Source organism: Aristolochia californica, unplaced genomic scaffold (assembly GCF_029961685.1).
Source record: "Aristolochia californica isolate CCGP_79_NKW_82.1479 unplaced genomic scaffold, dmAriCali1.0.hap1 SCAF_12, whole genome shotgun sequence".
Lineage (NCBI taxonomy): Eukaryota > Viridiplantae > Streptophyta > Magnoliopsida > Piperales > Aristolochiaceae > Aristolochia > Aristolochia californica.
In genome coordinates this window covers 30,280,953-30,301,375 of record NW_027181793.1, presented here as the reverse complement: position 1 = coordinate 30,301,375, position 20,423 = coordinate 30,280,953, and the positions used below count along the sequence as shown (strand labels likewise).

The following is a 20,423-nucleotide window of genomic DNA, read 5'->3' as shown; positions in this document are numbered from 1 at the left end:
TGTATATATGATAATAAGGTTTCTTATACAATTTATGATTTATTAATTTTAAAGTTATTTATTTATTCTATTTATTTATCTATCTACCAATTATATTATTAAAAAAAATTAGTAAATAAATAATATATAATAATCTATTATATTAGTAGTACCTTACACTAATATAATATAGATAAAATAATTCTCTCCAAAGCGATGAATTCAGATTTGAAAGCATGAGTTGATAGACAAGCTCATGGTCATACTTATAAAATAATTATTATTTAAAATTTTAATTTATAATATAATATCAGTTGAACCACCAGTTAAGACGTGTTAAACTGGTTCAACCGGAACGGGCATCCGGTTCGACATTGATTTAGTTTCGAGTCATTCGACAGTTTATGCACAAGAAAATATCAAAATTGGGGCCGTTAAATACCTCAAGATAAGCTCAACAGGGCTCTCCAAGGCCTCTCCCGCCATGGTGTCGTTTGCATTTTCTTCTCTGTCGTCAGGATTCTCGCATTTAGAGCAACCTCTGCTTTGTCACTTGAAGTGTCGTTCTTCTTTCTCGTTCACTAGACGTTTTCAGGGTCTTGCATTGTGTCGAGACGGAACGAGAACGGATCTGTTTCATTGTTCTCTCCGCCATAATCCTCTTCGATCTATCTTCACATCGAATTACCAACAGAAATTCTCCCGCATGGATGAGGAAGAAGAAGACGAGGATGATGACGAAGATGAAGCTGCCAAAGAATACAGCGAATTGATCATCCTTGGTGACGACGAGGACGAGGACGACGACACTCCAGCCCTTGCTCGTCCAGATACCCCCCGGTTCAAGGAAGAAAAGTGGCAAAAAGTGGAGAAGTTGAGATCGCATGTTAGAGAGTTTGGTGAAGAAATCATTGACATAGAAGAGCTTGCGGATATCTATGACTTCCCCATAGACAAATTTCAGGTTCTATTTCGACTCTGACGAAGACGCTGTACTCTCATAGCTAGGCAACTGAATCAGTGATTTTTGGATTAACTCCTAAATCGAAACGTATGTTCAGGAGGGAGCTGCCTGTTTTTAAATTCTTTGGACCTGAGATTTCATTTGCTTCGTGTGGTAACAGTAGTATTTTGAACAGTTAGGACCAGTTGGTTGGAAAAGCATTTACATTTCTTCTCATGATTCTCTTTCAATTTAATAAATCAAACTGCCATCAACTACTGCAGAATTCGTGCCGTCTATAGTTTGGTTGACGTATTATTCACTCTTATATGTTGTGCTTGCCAACACTGATGTTCCAGCACCGGTATGGTTGAGGTAATACAATTATGAATCCAAGTTTTATCTTTTTGAACTACAGAGTAACAGTTGTCCGTTCTCTCTCTCCCTCTTCCTCTCCGTGTTCCTGATCAATCGTTTCCGTTGATTGGAAGATTGTTACAGCAAAATTTATTTCTTCTTACCGCCTCCCCACAGTTATTGGTATTTTTTTTTCTGCCACTATATGAAAAAAGAAAATTGTCCATGATCTTTTATTTGTCAAGAACAATATCATTGTACTGTCAAGGCATCAGTATTCGTACTAAGTGTGAATTAATCTGTGGTGTTTGCTTATTAATTCTGAAAACAGTGGGTTCCTTATTAGGATTTCAAAAATATTGCATAGCAAATGGCCCTTTCATCTAGGTATTCCCTTAGGACTATATTCGTCATGTACTTTGAATTAATAGTGGAACATATCCTGCAGCGCTTAGCAATCCAAGCATTCCTCAGGGGCTCTTCTGTTGTGGTTTCTGCACCAACCAGTAGTGGAAAGACCTTAATTGCAGAAGCTGCAGCTGTAGCTACAGTGGCGAGGGGAAGACGTCTCTTCTACACAACTCCATTGAAGGCTTTGTCAAATCAGAAGTTCCGGGAGTTCTGGTCAGTTTATGTTTGCTTATTACTTTTACGGAAAGGAAGGAAAGAATGCATGAGCAACTTTAGTGATGTTGTCTTCGTATGCATGCCCACACATGGTAACAAAAGTAAAAGAGCGCAATGAGTTCACTAACTATTTGCTCATTCTAATGTAATTATCTTTTTGGGTTTTTGTATATTTTCTTCTAGTGCCATTATGTTTCATATTCCACTTTCAACTCAACTAATTTTTCTTGAGTGCTTTTGTTTAGGTAAAAAATGTTGTTTATTTGGTTTGTTTTTTTTGCCCTTTTTTTCCCCTTGGTTGGGCAATGTTCTTCTCTGTCTTGAAAGACATTTCTTCATTTTAGATGATGTTGACAAGTTAAGTAATGAAAACAAGTTCAACTAGTTGTTAAGTTGTGGAGCCTAATTAATGCCTTAAGCTGAGTTGGTCACGGATCGACCTTCGCGGTAAGGTCGCCATGGGGGTTGGAAGGGGGGCAGGAAGCCCCCGTCCAATCTACGATATATTGACTGTTGTTTTATTAAGGGCAGTTTGAGAATTTCTTTCTTGTAATGTGGTTGCCCTAGCTTTCTCTTTAAATTGGGGGGCGTTGCTATTAGGGTTTTATAATCTTAATCCGAGGAACATCTCGAGTTGCAGCATGAGAGGTTAGAGAGAAACACCTGTAAGTGTGCGATTTCTCTTGTAAACTATTTCATCTTCATAGTGAATTATTGCAGTGGCAGAAGACAAGACGTAGTCTCACCTTGAGGCGAACCTGTATAAAACTTGTTGTGCTTTTCCGTGCTTGCTTTTCCCTTCTTCCATATTTACTATTATTGTTCTCGTTAGTTTGGAATTAGGGCATCTAATTCCTAACACTAGCTACATTTAATACTTCCATGGTTTATTTGGTAGAGATGCATAGAACCAGAACTGAACTTTATTGTGTTTAATGTCTTCAGTGGCACATTTGGTGAGAGAAACATTGGGCTTTTGACTGGAGATGCTTCTGTGAACAAAGATGCTCAAGTATTAATAATGACTACTGAGATTTTGCGCAATATGTTATATCAGAGGTATTCTTGAAAGATATAGGACAGAGAACAGCTGCATGCCTACTTCCTGATTTCTTTTTGTACTTGAATTTGTGTCTCTGAGATTCTAAAATTTTCTGTTGCTATTGATGTGTTATTTGTGCTATTGTTTCTTACAGATAATTGTTTTGCAGTGTTGGTGTGCTTTCTTCAGGAAGTAGGCTGTTGCATGTTGATGCGATTGTTTTGGATGAAGTGCATTATCTCAGCGATATATCTCGGGGAACTGTTTGGGAGGAGATAGTACTTGATACTAATGTTCTTTACCCATTTTGTGTTGTCAATACTAAACTTCCTGAAGTAATCTAACTAATGTATACAATTTCAGGTTATTTATTGCCCTAAAGAAGTTCAATTAATTTGCCTTTCTGCAACAGTTGCAAATCCAGATGAGCTAGCTGGTTGGATTGGCCAGGTATGCCAAACTTTGGATTGACTATGTACTGTTCTACTTTACAATTCAGTTCCCAAATTTCCGATTGAGTGTCTTGGATGTCTTACGTCGCTAATTTAGTTCTTTACTGAAGCAAAAAAGAAAAGAAAGAAAATTTTCTGGGCTGCTTTCTAGAAGGATATTGGACTAGAATTCTTACCTAAAGTAAAGATAATAAGCATTACTCTCCCATCAGTTTTATTTGAAATTATTTGTTTATTCACTTTTATATCAGACCATGAACATCTAATCTCACTGTGGCCATTTTGTTTTCTGGTGAACACTGGCTTTTTATAGATTCTTGTCACCTAGGCTGCACTCCCCTAGTGACCTATGTATAATGTAAAGTTTATTATTTCTTAGTAGTTTTCAGAAAAAAAGTTTTGTTACATTAAAAAAACACTTTTGGATATTAAAATGGGTTCTTGTCTGTGAAAGTTTTGTTGGTGTTTTATTTTCTTTCTTTCTTATATTGAGTCTTGACTGTGACTTAGTTTTTTATATCAATTTTGGATGATTAATTGGTGTAATTGTTTAGCTCTTGCATTACTCATATCTTGCGGGTCAAGATGTTTCTTCTCTTTGAAAATTGATTGAATACTTTGATCAAGCAAATGAAGGTAAATTGGTGACTTGACTTATTAAGGTATGGAAAATATTGGTGGGTAAAAGAGTCCCCCCGTCTATGTTAGACGTACTCCACCCCTCAATCTAATTATTTGAGAGTGACAATTGCTGTATGTGGGAGGATAGTCTCGTCATTGATGTTGGCTTAAGAAATCTTCAACTTAATAATGGAGAAGAGGCCTCCTAACTTTGGCTAGTTATTTTGGGAGGAATTGGCCCAACTTTAAAATTGTATAAAACCCGACCCAAGCTGTATTTGTGTTTGTTCTGTATGACCAGCATGTCTATGTGCTCCATGTCTTGAGCCAGGTTGTTGGTTTAGACTTGGACATGAGAGGGAGTGTTGGTGGGTAAAAGAGTCTATTAGTTTATTGTTGCACATGAGTTCCACGTCTCAGTCTAGTTATTTGAGAGTGAGAGTTGTTCTATGTGACTGGATAAGCTTACATTACGTTGGGGTTAAAAACTCTCCAACTTATATGAGTAGGAAAGTGGTTTCTGAACTTTGACTAGTGATTTTAGGAGAAATCAGCCCAGCTTTAACAGACAAGCTTCGAACGAGGTAGGATTACTAAATTTTGAGGCTGATGGAAACTTGGATGTGGTAGTAGAAGGTAGCTGGCACCTAGGTGCTGGAAGCTAGGGATGATTACTAGGCTGATTTCAAGTAATACCCCATGATATCAGCCATTGATTGACCTTATAATGTGATAGACATATTTTTTTGGGGGAAACTTGTTGTTAATGTGTTTATCTCATCCCTATTACTGACCTTATTCTAGCCCTACTATGCCAGTGACACAAGAAACTAGCTGACCGCCCTTCAACTTACTGAGCATACCCATCTTCAATCTCGATTTTCTGAATTTTCTCACTTTGGCACAATAACTGCAGTTCTTAATTTGATTTCACACCATGGTATCTTAGGTGGGTTTGTAGCCCTGTGCTGCTTTGCTAAGCTCGCTTGCTTAGCCTTGTTCCAATCCTTGATGGACTTTTTTTGCTTATACCTCCCCATCACTGGCTATTTCCTGATGCATTTGTCTTGTTCAAAGCTTTAATGTCTTCTCCCTCACTGTAAATTTGATGTAAGGTTCCTATTCCTTTCTTCTCTCTTTTTCCTCACTCTTTCTGTGTCAGTCTTGCATTTTCGCTATGTCCATCTTTTCTTGAAAAAAATTGTCAGTATTATAACAAAAGCTCCAAAAGAGTAGTCTATAAAAGTGACTTTTTTTTTTAAATAAATCCATTTCAAATGATTATGTCATTATATAACTGTTAAAGCCCCATATCAATCCTGTTAAAATGCAATATTGAGAAGACAGGAGGAGAAAAAGAGAAAATAAAGAGACAAAGAGAGGGAGAGAAGCAGCCTTTGTTGCTGAGTTGAATAAGAGCTTAAAAATTCGAGCCCTCCTCTTATAACTTTTGCTTAAGTGACTTTGGTACAAAATGACAATACTGCCCTTATCACAAAGAATACTAATAACTCCAAAAATACATGTCAGAATGAAATGAAACTTGAAGCATAGGATCCTGATATGTAGTTTTGCTTTCGGAAATCATATAAGACCCATATGAGAATGTCAAATGACCAAATTACCTCTGCATCGGTACTTTAATAAATCCTCTGCAGTTGCAGTTCTGTGGAATTAGACAAAATCTATTCCTAGTATCTACCCTGCTAACATCAAGTACTGATACAATTGTGCACTAAAAGTTTTGTTTGTTTTTTGCTCTTTAATGTCAGATCCATGGTAAAACAGAGTTGGTAACATCAACAAAGCGTCCTGTTCCATTGACATGGCACTTCTCCACAAAAAACTCGCTTTTACCTCTTCTTGATGAGAAAGGAAAAAGAATGAATAGGTATTCCATTATTTTCTCTTCAATAGATTTTTCTTTTGCAGCTTCTGTTGGGTAAAAATTGAATTGTTGTTTCACACATTCCATAAAAAGAAAAAAATTAATTGTTGTAACTGGTGCCACAGTAACTTAGCATTCTGGATCTTAGGTGTTGAATGCTTTATTTTTAGTAAATCCAGATTTTGAAAATTACAAAGAATATGTTTCTAGTTTTGGTGGTGAATTTAGAGGGTTGGAGGTAACTGAAGTGGATTGAAATTTAGTTTCCAGTTTTGGTGGTGAATTTAGAGTTCCATGGTAGGTTTATTAGTCTATGCTTTTCTCATCACTGAAAACCTTGGCCATTCAGAATCAATTAGCTGTAGAAATGATGCACCTATGAAGTCACTGTGTTGAAACAATAATTCCAGCATTCCTCATAAAATGTTCTCAGATGTCAACATCAAACTTGTCTTGTTGAATTTGTTGTCCAAATTTATCACCAAAAGATGTTGTCTACTTGTAACTAAGTAGTTTTATTATTACTTCTCCTTGTAGACCTAAACCTCGAAGCTCCTTGAGTGAAAAAACTATATGTCTTCTTCCTCCGTGATATGAAAGGAAAGTTGGTCAATGAGGTTTGTCCATTGATTTCAATTTTCATTAAAAAAAGAAAAAAAAAATTCCTGCTTTCTGGTAAAGTTTCAATTCTTAGTTGTATTATTCATAAATGTCATTGCTTAGTTTCTAAACTCTATGGAGAATGGCATGAGTGGGTAAAGACCACCTTTATTTATTGATATTCTATGACAAGGAAAGGCTGCTTCATGCTTTCTAATACCAAGTTTTGTTGCTAAATTTGTTTTTCCTTACCTTCTTAATGGTATTTATGATATGTTAACTCATAATTATGATAACTGATTCAAAAAAAATAATGATAACTAATTCAAGGTGAATTAACTGATGTAAGTTTCTTTTATAAATGCAATAAGAAATACAAATGACTTATGTTATAAACTTGTTCTTTTATTACTGAATACATATTGTTAGATTTATGACCATGTGAATATGTTTTTGTTGAGATTTATGAAGTGTTCTACAAGCTAGCATAAAAACATGTGTTCGACATCTCCAATTTAAGTGTGAGCTTTTGAGATGCCTTTCTTTGTGGTGTTAGAGCCGGTCTGTGGGCCTAATTGGTAGTTAAATGTCCACTCAAAATTGTTTGCATGTTGGGAGCCATACAGAGCGTCCACTCATGTGGGAGATTGTTGCGAATAGTCTCACATGGGTCATGGAGTGATTTGCCACCTAGTTTAAGAACTCGAGTTGAGCCTCTTCTTTCTAAGCTTGTTCTTTTGAGTTGGATGTTTTTCTTTAGTTGCATTAGTTTAATGTTTTTCTTATTAGGTAAACTAAGAATATTGTTAGTGGTGATAGTAACACAGGTTGGGTTTATGTGGGGTTTTTGAAAATTGACTCCCCCTTGTGAACCCAACCCTGAAATCCATTCCTGAGAAACTTGTCGAGTTAGAAATCCAACCCTGCTCCTGCCCTGTTTCCAAACTCCCCCACTTTGTTCTTGCCCCATCCTTGTATGCAGTAGTCCATTCACACAACAGCTCAATAGGCCCCATTCCCACCATTTTTCCAAAAATGCCATGTGTTTAGTTTATTTTTTAAAATTGTTATTTCAGTCTTTTCTTTGAAAGAAAAGTGCATAAGTGTCATTTAATTTATAGTCAATTTTTTTCTCTTCCTCAAATACTCTCTTAAAAGGAATTCCTTTTTCTAAAAAAATGTTATATGGTTATTACCTGCATGTCACGGTTGGGAAAACCCATTCCCACTTGAACTTGTGCAGGTTCTTTCCCATTACCTTGTGCCTGCCTCACGGGTAAAGGATTGATCCCGTCTTTGCTTTTGGTGGGTCAGGTCAGGGTTGATTCATCTTTTAAACTATCCTGTGTGCAACCTTATTTGGGAAAAAAAAAACCTTCTAACTTCTGCTAGTTATTTTGGGATGAACCTAGATCCCATTTAACATGGTATAAGTGAAAGCGCATGTTCTATTAGGCCCAATTTGCGGTGTTTGGTTTGTAACCTATTACATTGTTCACATATTAAGCCTGATGTCTGTTTGTTTAGGCTTGGACATGAGGTGGAGTATTAGTGAGAAAAATCCCACATAGGTTAATGTCAGAATAAATCTTGTGAAAAAAGACCGCTTAACTTTGGCTTATCATTTTGGTATAGATCTGGATGCAACTTCACAAATATGATTGCAGCATATATCTTTGGGAGGATTTTTGCAATGAGACTACAATTTTGAAAATAAAAATGAAAGAGAAAAGACCCATACATGTAATAGAATGATGTTATAGCTGCTACAAATAGCAGCATTGGTGCAGATTAGTTATGTTATTTGGCTACAGGCCTGACACAATTGTTTTAGCCATGCAATTGAGGGAGATGGTTAGAGCAGGGTTTCAAGTCAAAACCATTATATCTCCAAAAGTCTGATGTTCTGAAACAAGATGTAGAAAACAATGTTGTATTTTAAACTTTCCCTCTCTATTTACTGGAATTTAGGATTACATGCACTAGTGGGGTTCTAATGAGAAGATAACAAGTGCTATGGAATCATTGATTATTGTTCTTCCTGAATCCTGTTTTTATTTTTCTTTTTTTTTCATATTATGATCTAAATATAAAATTTATGCTAGGACATCTGACTGGAAATTCAAAATTTCTTGGTTTATGCCTCTTGGAACAGGAAACTGTCACTGAGTTGTCTGCAATACTCTATGTCAGGCACTAAGTCCTACAAAGAAGATGGTTTGAGAAGGAGAAACTCTAGAAAAAGTGGAAATGATCAGAGCTACAAAAGTGGAAATGAGCAAAGCTACAATCGTACTACAAGTATGCAGTCACTGCTTTCAAAGAATGACATATATGCAATTCATCGATCACAAGTATGCCCTCACTTAAAATTGCAAACTATTAGATGACATGTTGTCTTGGAGATTTTTTTTGAAAATATTATCACATTTAGACGTCATAAAGCTTACTAATATCTCTGTGACCTTACTTTTAGGACAAGTAGCATCTTTGTGGGAAACCTTACTGTTGTGAAAGGATTTGCTTCAAACTGCACATGTACAGCCTGTAGCAGGTACCCTGAGTGTCCTAGTTGAAGGATCTGAGCATGGAAGGGGCAACATAGAAAATATCTCCAAATTGATCTTAGATGACCATCACAGAGACTGTGATCAGAAAGCAGCTTGTAATGTAGTTTAAAGATTTTCTTTTGAAATAGAGTTAAAGTGATTATGAATGACAAAGTTGCATAGGATGCATATCTTGGTGCTTTTTGGTTGATTGCGCCTGTGCTACATGTGGAGCCATAACATTATATTGCTGATTTATAGGGAGCAGGTTCTCTTATTAAGTCTATGACTTTATTTTACAATTGATATTACATCTTTGAGTATAAAAAGTTACGGGAAAGACTTATGGTGAGGAAAATAAACAAGGTCAAGGATGTTTGCATTCAGTAGTGGTAGGTCTTGGAAATCTGTCTGTTGAGTTTCTTGGGTTGAGTGCTTCCATTCCAAAATGACTGGCCACATAGGAGACCTATTGCTCAACCTTATAACCCATTAATTTTTCTTCTCATTTTTCAATGTGTGATTGTTTTTCCACTCAACACTCCCTCAATGTCTAGGTTTACACATAACGGACTTGAGACGTGGGCACTTAATGGGGAACATAGACTCCTTCATGAAGCCCACAACACAGACTCCTTCATGGAGCCTACAACAAACTCTTACATGGATCCCACAACACACAAGCTCCTACTTCATGGAGTCCTCAACACATAGATTCCAACCTCATGGAGCCCACAACAGACAAATTACTTGGGGCGCATAAACTGAACATTAGTCCACACTCAACCTGCTCTAATATCATGTTGAGTTTATTTAGGTTGAGCCTGGTTCTATCCCAAGATTAGCCACTTAGGAGGCCTATTGGTCAACCATATAAACTATTAAACTTTCTTCTCATTTTTTTAATGTTGGGTTTTTTCCTACTCAACACTATCAATGATGGTTTTGTTTCTTGAATTGCTAGACACTAAAGAAATACAAGTAAAATTGTTTGGGCTCTGATTTTTGAATTATCAGGCATATAGATGAATTCCTTGATATCCCAGTGATTGGGCTCTATCTAATGAGGCAGCTTAAATGGCCTGACCCAACAGTGAGGTTTGATTGTGGTTTTCACATTATCAGAATATTTTGTATGCAATAAAAGTATAATTCATACTGTATGCAGATCCCAGCCATGGGCTTTGAGTTTAATTGTTTACTGACCCTAGGTGTTAGCGTGGTTCCGAATGCATGGAGTTATTTGAAGGGTACACATTAACGTGTATTCTTTTCTTTTGTTGGAACTAAGTTTTTTTCTTCAAATATTGTTAGGTTGAGCCTGGCTCACTGTTGAAAAACCCTATCATGTGACCTATGTTTATTTTCTTTTGTTAGAACTAATTTTTTTTCTTTTAGTACTGTTGGGTTGAGCCCGGTTCACTGTTGGATTGAGCTCGGTTCCATTCCAAAATGACTAGCCACTTATGAAGCCTAATGATCAACCTTATAACATTATACTAAGTCTTGACATTTTTCAATGTGAGACTTTTTCGCACTTAATACTCACATTCAAGCTTACACATTATGGGTTTGAGACATGGGCATAAACTTCCAATGGAGCAAAAAATACACAAATTACATACGGAGCACAAACGTGTTCTCGGCCCATTCGACTCTGATACTACAATTAGGTTGAGCTTGGTTCACTATTGGATTGTGCCCATTTCCATCCCAAAATAGCTGACCCATGAGGGGGCCTGTTGCTCAACATTATAACCCAATACTATTTCTTAACACTTTCCAATGTGGACTTTTCCACAGTTGACAAATATTATTATTTATTTTATTAGTTCAAAAATCGACAAAACAAAATTTTTCATTTTTTTCTAATGTTGATTACTCTCTTAATTGACACCCCTTTCCTTCTAAGAGTTTTGAACCTAAGAGCTTACACTAGAAACCTCCCTATGTAGCTATTGATCCAAAAATCCACAAATTCTTAGATTTTCGAAATTCTTTTCAAAATCAGAAACCAAGGGGGTGCAATCTTAGCTTCATTTTGATTGGAAGATTGATTGCAAAACAGCAGCCAGATGATACCTCATTGCATGATCCATACAAGTGATAGAGTGTAGAAATTGGAATCAGAAAGAACTTGAGGGATTTAATAAAATGATGAGATCAGCAATCCTATTCTGGACTTGGTACAAATAAAAACTGAAGCAATGCCTGTTTAAGACATCAGATATGCAACACTGGTTGACTACACAAGAATGACTACCAAACCTCTAATGTTACTCACAAAATAATGGCATGATATCTATGGCCTCATGAATATGAAAGTTTCAGTAAGGTTGAAGTTCAAAAGGCCACATACGAGACAACTCCCCCATTTAACTGAATGCCCAAAAATCTATAGCAAATGTGCTTTACTTGGTCATCTTGTTATAGCAGCAGCATGGGTGGTTTAGTGGCGACTTATATAAGTCATTGTGTACCATATAATGTTGTTTATTTATTCAGGCAGCTTTATATCTGTTCCTATGATCTGTCTGGAGAAATTCATTTAAATCATGGTTCTTTGACTGGATATGAATGACTCTGATAAAGACATTTGGCTGTAAAGTTACACATCTACAAATTCATTTTCCTGCTTTTTAGACATATCTACTGTGACTTGGATATGTTTTTGCTTGTTTCCACTCTTCTAGCCATTTATAGTGTGTATATTAAAACCATTTATAGGTTTGAAGGGCTTACTTTTAATTTCTTTATCTCAGGTTCCTAAAATTAGAGACACCTTATGGCAGCTTCAGACAAAAGATATGCTGCCAGCAGTATGGTTTATTTTCAGCAGAAAAGGCTGTGATGCAGCTGTTCAATATCTTGAAGATTGTAAGCTCTTAGATGATTGTGAGATACATGAGGTTGATCTGGCCTTGAGGAGGTTCCGGATGCAATACCCTGATGCTGTCCGAGAAATTGCTGTAAAAGGCCTTTCACAAGGGGTGGCAGCTCATCATGCTGGATGTTTGCCTCTGTGGAAGTCATTTATTGAAAATTTATTTCAGGAAGGTCTTGTTAAAGTTGTCTTAGCTACAGAAACTCTTGCTGCAGGAATTAACATGCCGGCACGGACAGCGGTTATTTCTTCCCTCAGTAAAAGGACTGAAACTGGCCGGATTCTCTTAAGCCCTAATGAGTTGCTCCAAATGGCAGGGAGAGCTGGGCGTAGAGGAATTGATGAGCAGGGGCACGCTGTTCTACTTCAGACTCCCTATGAAGGGGCTGATGAGTGTTGCAAGCTTCTGTTTGCTGGCCTTGAGCCTCTTGTTTCACAGTTTACTGCTTCATATGGAATGGTGCTTAATCTCCTCTCGGTATGTCTCATGTACCTTTATATCTTATGCAAGTCAATTTGCTCAATGTCAGGTTTCTCAAACTTCAAACAGGAATAAACTGGCAAAATTCAGAAGAAGTGCATGTTCTGCAGGGTACAAAAGTTACTCGTAGCAAAGAAACAGAAGTTGTGAAGGTTGTCCCAGCTGGACGGACATTGAACGAAGCAAGAAAGCTGGTTGAGCAAAGTTTTGGAAACTATGTTGGTAGCAATGTCATGGTGGCTGCTAAGGGAGAGCTCTCTAAGATTCGGAGGGAAATTGAGTTACTGACTTTGGAAGTCAGTGAAGAAGCTGTTGATAGAAAGTGCCTGGATCAGCTATCTGAGACAACATATAAGGAAATCTTTTACTTGCAGGAAGAATTGAGGGTATTTCTTCTACAGTTACATTAGGCTAGATGTAATGTATTTCTCCTACTTTTTCTGGAGGGTCTTTTCCATTTGACTGTTTTGCTGCCTTTTCCTTTGTGTTTATAATATTTAGTGACTTATATTGTATACTGTTACACAAGATCTCATATCATTGATGTCAGTTGGTGGTCTACTCATGTTCAAAATTCCTACTTGAAATTCTGCTCTTTCTTGCTGTGCTGTACTCTTGGCAAATATTTCAATAAGCACCATCATTGAAATCTTTCTACAGCCTCTGATTCTAGTTTGAAGTCAACAAACTGTGTGATTCATTCTTTCAGTGCTGAGTACATATTTTCTTTTCGTTTTTTTTTTTTTTTACTTTGGGAACTTGGCTGCAAGGAATTGTTATGAGAATTTGGTTTAAAAGTGCTCAGTATGTTTTCAACGACTCTATTTAAAGTGGATGTGGCAATAATATGGCTTTTTTTTTAAAGAGCAATAATACGACATTGATGTTGCTTTTTTGTTGGACAAGTGCACCCTGATTAATTAAAACCAACTTGTGAGAGGGATAAAAGGAGAAGAATTAATCAGTCAACAACTAGTTCTGAGGTTTGATTGTTATTTGGATGAGTGGTCGAACTGTAAAAAGTTGTTTGAGACACATTTCTTCCTAGCAAGCCCTTGTGATAGCATTCAAAATGGTATGTGAAGTACTGCAACACCGAGGAAAGTACAGACAGTAAAGGCAACACTGAGAATGACATATATGACCATTCTGAACCTGAGAATTTTTCTTCATGATAGTCACCTCAATTCATTTGATAAGGATCCAGCATGGATATTGTTTGGGATATGGCTCCCTTTAATTTTTTTTATACTATAATTGGTGTATTATGTATATGTAATATATTTTTTAACTTGGTATTATATACATATATTTATATTTCTTTGGATATTTTCTCAGGCAGAGAAGCGCAAGCGGACTGAAATACGGAGAAGGATGGAGTTTCTAAGAATGGTTGCTGTAAAGCCACTATTGCATGAATTAGGAACTAAACACTTACCCTTCATTTGTTTGCAGTATAAGGATACTGATGCAGTTCAACACTTGGTCCCTGCTGTCTACATAGGAAATGTTGATTCATTGTCTTCTCCAAACTTAAAGAACACGGTGAGCTGTACGGTCTAAGGCATTGATTAGATATTGTTTATGCCTACACAGAATTAGAACAACTAAAGTTATAGTCTTAGATAACAGTAAAAGGGGATGAGTGACTTTAACATGCCATGTGGAAGTAGCTTTTCCTTAACACCCTAAACCCTAAACCTTAAACCCTAAACCCTAAAACCTAAAACCCTAAACCCAAAATCATAAACCCTAAACCCTAAAACTCTAAACACTAAACCCTAAACCCTAAACCTCTAAGTGGGCTTATTGAAGACCCGAATCTTTGGTTTGCCAGTGAAGCTTTCTGAAAGAGTTTAATTTGATTAGAGGGAAGGGGATACCTTCCACCTGATTGGGGAAACTTGCTGCTTCTGATTATCAACTCCCAATTATATCATTTTGATATTAGTTAGTTGCAATTGCATCAATAAAATATAGTAGTTGCAAGAAAGTGGTCTGAGAAATACTTACCCCAATAGAACTCCACTTGCCTTTCATACGAACTACGCAAAGACTATCTTCAAGTTTACATTGATGATGAACCTTGGGTTTATGCTCCTATATGCATGAGATATCTTTTCGCTTGATTAACAGTATGATGTTCCTCGATTGAGATATTCTAATGTTACTGACCACTTCTATGTTGAGTTAGGAAATCTTGTCCCTACTGTTCATGATGTTTTTTTTGCTCTTTTCAATATTTCTACTAATGAATTGGCATTAGTATTTCTACTCACTTTTTCTCTGTTTAAGTTTTTTCTTTGAATGACACTTCAATTAGTTTCACTTGACTTGCAGTTATTGGGATTTATTTTAAAAAAACTCCTAGTTTTAAAGATGTTTCATTCAATGGCAGGTTTTTATGGATGAAAATTTTACACGAAACACCATTACAACCAAACCAAATGTTGGAGATATTGAAGGTCAAGTTGATGCAGGACCATCTTATTATGTGGCCCTTGGCTCAGATAATTCTTGGTATCTCTTTACTGAGAAGTGGGTCAAAACTGTGTATAAGTCTGGTTTTCCTAATACACCTTTTACTGAAGGTGAAGCCATGCCACATGAAATTATTAGGAAGCTCCTTGAGAAAGAACAAATGCAGTGGGAGAAACTTGCTGATTCTGAATTTGGGGCTCTATGGTTCATGGAAGGATCTCTTGAGACATGGTCTTGGAGCTTAAATGTGCCAGTTTTGAGTAGCCTTTCAGATGATGATAAAGTAAGTCATTGTCCTAAAGAATATGGAAATGACCATGTATTAGTATAGGTCTGATGTTACCTAAGTAATAGAGGAGACACTTGGTTCCTCACATTGGACTAGAAAAGTGTGCTGGATATTTATGGCATATCTTCATTGATGTCAGGTGTTCCAAATATCAGACGCATATAATGAAGCTGTAACTTGTTACAAGGAACAAAGAACTAAGGTGTCCCGTTTGAAGAAGAAGATCACAAGCACTGATGGCTTTAAAGGGTTTAAAAAGATTACTGATAGACAAAATTTACGAAGGAAAAAATTAAGCGTTTAATAGCTCGATCTGAACGTTTAATCAGTCGCATAGAGCAGATTGAACCATCTGGGTGGAAGGAATTCTTGCAGGTATTACTTGGCTTTGCCATGCTTTCATCCTAGTAATGTTTGTCCTTCTAAAACATGCACTTGTATTTGTAAGCTTAATGTGTTTTCTATGTTGGGTTGGTTTAAATCTGTGGATGAACTCAGAATAGAATGTTATTTTATGGGAACATCAAATCTGCCACATGACAATTGAAAATTCACATTTCCCTTTTTAGCTATTTTTACAGAACATATTTTTCTTTTTCTGCTAGATGAGTCCTCTGGCTAACTGTAAACTGTTGCTTACTTCTATGATAAGGGTGAAGCTAACTTCACTTATTTATGGCTCAATTTCATTTTGAATGTTTATTGTTGTTATGCAGTACTTGTTAAGACTGATGTGTCAGCAGTCTTTTTAAATGTATTTTGATTAGGGACTAATGTTTGATTGACCTCCTGTATCTACATTCAACTTTCCTAGGTAAATACTTCTAGCTGTCTTCTGTCCACAAATTGATTGTTGTTCCTCCCAAAAAATCAGAGCTATTAAAAGACACCTTCTGTGGCCCAATGTTCATGAAATGTTTTTTCCTGTGAAGTGAAAGATTTGCATTCTGCTCACTATATCTCTCACATAAAATGCTAAAGGACTGATATGTTCAGGAAAGTATGATGGAGTCTCACATGTTTTACAGATTAGCAATGTCATCCATGAAGCTAGAGTGCTGGACATCAACACCCATGTGATATTTCCTCTTGGTGAAACTGCTGCGGCAATTCGAGGAGAAAATGAATTATGGCTTGCCATGGTACTTCGGAATAGAATTTTATTAGGCCTAAAGCCAGCCCAGCTTGCTGCTGTTTGTGGAAGTTTGGTTTCTGAAGGAATTAAGATTCGACCTTGGAAAAGTAACAGGTAATTTGTTTTGAAGTTGTGGAATATTTCATTAGTAAATAGAGAATAGTTATAACAGTAAGAGGCCAAGCCTCAATTCACAGCAGAGAGGGGGGATGGACTCTCTGACCACTAAGAATGGCCAGAGTACCCCTTTTTTGCCCGAAAATCTGAAATACTGTTGGCAGAATGGAGAATATGCTGTCAAACTGTCTTTAATGGCTCGTACATATCATATATTGTGTCTAATACATATTCTAGTTCCCAAGGAGGAGGGATCTGCTTTAAAGTAATGTCAGTTCCTCGCTAAATGACTTAGTCAAAGTGTGGAGGTCTCTTCCCAACTAATAAGAATAGGATATTTTCAAGCCCAAACTAATGGTGGGACTGCTCTTTTAGCACAACAACTTTCACTCTTAGACAACTAAATTGAGTTTTGGAGCATAGGTACAATTACAGACTGGTGGGCTTTTCTCCCATCAATACTCTCCCTTATATCTAAACCTAATCTAAGAGCTTGGGTCAAGAGATGGAGAACTTGTAGACATTGGTTATAGAGGACAAGCAAAAGGCCATACAAAAGACATCATGGACTTCCGTTGGCTCTAATATCATGTTAAGGTTGAACCAATTTGTCTCAAAATGATTAGCCGGAGTTAGGGGGCATCTTCCCAACTAATAAGCATTAGTTCTTTTCAAGCCCTAATCAATGAGGGGCTATTCTCCCCATACACAACAACTCTCATACTAAACCAATGTGGCAATATTCCTTTTCCGACTTACCATCTCTTTTTAGACAAAGGGGAAAGGGGGTCAATTCTCCAGCCCTTTCAATCTATGGCTAGCTGAGAGTCAAAGGGGGTGTGGGGAGGTTGCCCTCTACTCCTCCCTACATATTGGGTCTTCCCCCTTCCTTAATAGACTGAGGGAGAAAAAACATGGTGGGGGCCACTTGGCCTCATAGTTATAAATTATTAAAATATTTAAAATTTTTTAGGGCATTTTAATCCTATTTGCATGAAAATGAAGATGTTGAAGAGTAAGTATGGAAGAGTCTTACATGACTCTCACAACAAGAAATCTCATAGAGCAATAATTGATATGGCGGAATCTTATAGGAGTATCATGGGAGGAAGTCTCATAGAAGTGTCTCAGTTAAAAGGTGTTTTAGGTATTTTTAGTCTTCTATTCGTGTTCAGTTGTTAATTAGTCTAAGACTTATCTTTAAGAGTTAGACTATTAAATGTATTAAAAGGGTATTTTTGTCATTTAAAAATATTTTGATTGTATCTAGAATAGTATCATTAGTTTCAGGAAGTTTAGAAGTACCTATGGTCCAATTTTCTTAATTTTTGAGCTTGTATGTATGGAGATACAAGGTGTACTTGTTAGAGGAGTAGAGGAGTCTTTTCCTCTACAATTCACTTAAATTAATATAAAGGGTTAGGAGGGCTCGTGCCTCACTCTAATTCAAAACCTTTTCTTCTCCAAAAAAGTTGCCGCCTCCTCTTCTCTCTCAACTCTATTTCTCAGTACTTCACATGGACTTTGGGTGTAATTGGGACATGGGTAATTTAATTGTAATTTGATTCTAGTTATTTCCTCTATTATAAATAGAGGCTCATTATGCTCAGTTATAATCAAGTCAATGAATTATTCTTCTTCTCTAGCATTCAACAAAAGAGAATAGGGTGCAAGAAACAAATGTGAAAACCAAGAGGTTGAGGGTAATTTAATATTTCTTAGGGAGGTAAGAGTAATTTTAGCATTTTCAGGGGATTGAAAGTAATTAGCCTTTGTTAAAACTAAATCTTGCTTGTAGTCTATGGCCTTCTTTGTTTTTTTTTTTTTTTGAAAAGCATGAGAATGATTTCATTTGCAAAGGAGGAATCTATAAGGCCTTGAGGGGCAATTTCTTCTTTCCCATTCTTTCTACCCTCTTTTCAACAAGTAGTTACAAATGCTGAAATTTAGGAGTGCGATCACCTAGAGATGTTTAGGTATATAGAAGAACCAGAATGGTGATTGGATAGCTTCAGTTAGTGGACAGACAGCCTTAAGTATTCTCTTATCTAGAAGTTCAATAAGGCTTATGTGAATCACCTCTGCTACTAGTTCAGGAAAACAATCTCTACCATTCCATGGAGGTACTAGGATGAGTATGGGTGAGAGGTAAAAGCAAGTTTCATTTTTAGCCACAAGGTTATGATTTGTTGCCTAAATGTTGGTGAAAACCATTTTGCTGTTACTTGACAACATAGTTCAAGTAAATTGTAGTATGGGGAACCCCAAGCATATTCTCATACTCTCTTATGTTGTTACACTAGGAGAATAGGTGTACAAATGAACATGTATTTGCATCATGGAAGTTTCTACTAGGTTGGTGAAAACGAAAAGGGATCTGTCTTGAAGTGTAGGACTTTTCTTTTTGAGAAATTGAAGTCTATGATTTGATGTATGCAGCTACATATATGAACCTTCTACTACTGTGATTGATGTCATTAAGATTTTGGACGAGCAGAAGAGCTCTCTCTTGCTACTCCAGGATAAACATGGGATAAATGTGAGTAGACTATCACATATATTTTGCCTTTCATGTGCACTTTATTTTGAAATCAGAGTTAACTGATTTGATGTAATCAAGTTTAATTTTTAGATACCTTGTGGACTGGATTCCCAGTTCTCGGGCATGGTTGAGGCATGGGCTTCAGGCTTAACATGGAGAGAAATCATGATGGATTGTGCAATGGATGATGGAGATCTTGCTCGTCTCCTACGACGAACTACTGATCTATTGGCTCAGGTATGTATAACAAAGTCTGCTATTTTCTTGTTTATGCTACATAATCTAACGGAAGCTGTACCTTAAGAAATGTGAAGGACTCAAATGGTGTTTTGATGAATGAATACATGAGTAAAAGACTTAAAAGTAATTCAAGGGTCCAGGTCCTTGGCATGCAAGCCAACCAATACGTCTCTTTTTACAACAGTGCCTTGCTAAACAATTGTCTACTGCAACTCATTCTCTTTTAATTTTCTATGGAAATTTAGTTGCTAAGGACAGTCATTTTCTTTAGAGAAGAGCGGGAAGACTCCAAGTTTGCTTTCTGATTCCTCTTAAATGAATTTCATTCTAGTAGCATCAAAGGATTCTTAAAGCTATGGCTTGATTTTTGACATTCCTTATTCTTTCAGTTAGAATGGTTTATGAATTCTTATCACGTGCGGAAATTATTGGTGTTGGCTGTTTCCAGATTCCAAAGTTGCCAGATATTGATACCTCACTGCAAAATAATGCACTTGTAGCAGCTCATATCATGGACCGACCGCCTATCAGTGAACTTGGTGGATGAATTCATAATTGTTACCCGACGGTCAGTCCATTGGGACAAGAAACCTACAAAAGAATTCCCCATGGAAAGGCGCCCCATGAACTTGTACAGGTCTCTAGATCGATTCAGATTCAGATGTTGCTAAAGTTATTCCACACTTATTGTCTTTCGTTCTTTTCTAAGAGATGGGCGTTTGTAATTGTAACTTTCAGCTCCACCATCAATGTAAATCTAAGGCCAACCGCGTTATTCTCCGTGTATTTGGAAATGACCAATCACAGTTCTCAAGTCGCTTAGATTTGCACAACCAGAGGAGCTACAAATGAGCCGACTAAAGTACCAAAGGCGCCAGTGCAAGCACTGGGCCTTTTGTTTGATTTCAGTGCAACACCCAAGAGAGATCATCGCAAAGCGTTCTGCAAGTCACTGCGGTGACAATTTGATATCCATGCTAAGAGGAAATTCTTCTCTCCATCAGGAGAGACGAGAGGTCTCCTGACATCCGAAAAAAAAAAAAAAAAAATCTTTGTGCAGCCCTTGTTTAGAGCCACTAATTAGAGTTGGCAAAAATTTCCGATTTCTAATTGTGAATGAAAAAATCTCACATAAATAGAACGATTGAAAGATAAGCTTCATCAAAATTTATTTATTATTAAACAAAATGAAGTGG

At 36.8% G+C, this 20,423-nt stretch overlaps 1 protein-coding gene across 1 annotated transcript; it reads left to right on the top strand.

Moving 5' to 3' along the window:
* Positions 1–499: 499 nt before the first annotated feature.
* LOC137946312 (DExH-box ATP-dependent RNA helicase DExH15 chloroplastic-like) lies at positions 500–20,343 on the top strand. The gene is given in 17 exon segments (XM_068792553.1): positions 500–943; positions 1,728–1,903; positions 2,852–2,965; positions 3,118–3,226; positions 3,312–3,398; positions 5,794–5,912; positions 8,665–8,863; positions 11,821–12,420; positions 12,534–12,809; positions 13,762–13,968; positions 14,822–15,187; positions 15,333–15,468; positions 15,471–15,568; positions 16,222–16,442; positions 18,885–18,984; positions 19,078–19,224; positions 19,676–20,343. Coding segments are annotated over 17 exon segments (3,312 nt in total). The 5' UTR covers positions 500–685; the 3' UTR covers positions 19,775–20,343.
* The last annotated feature ends 80 nt before the right edge of the window (positions 20,344–20,423 follow it).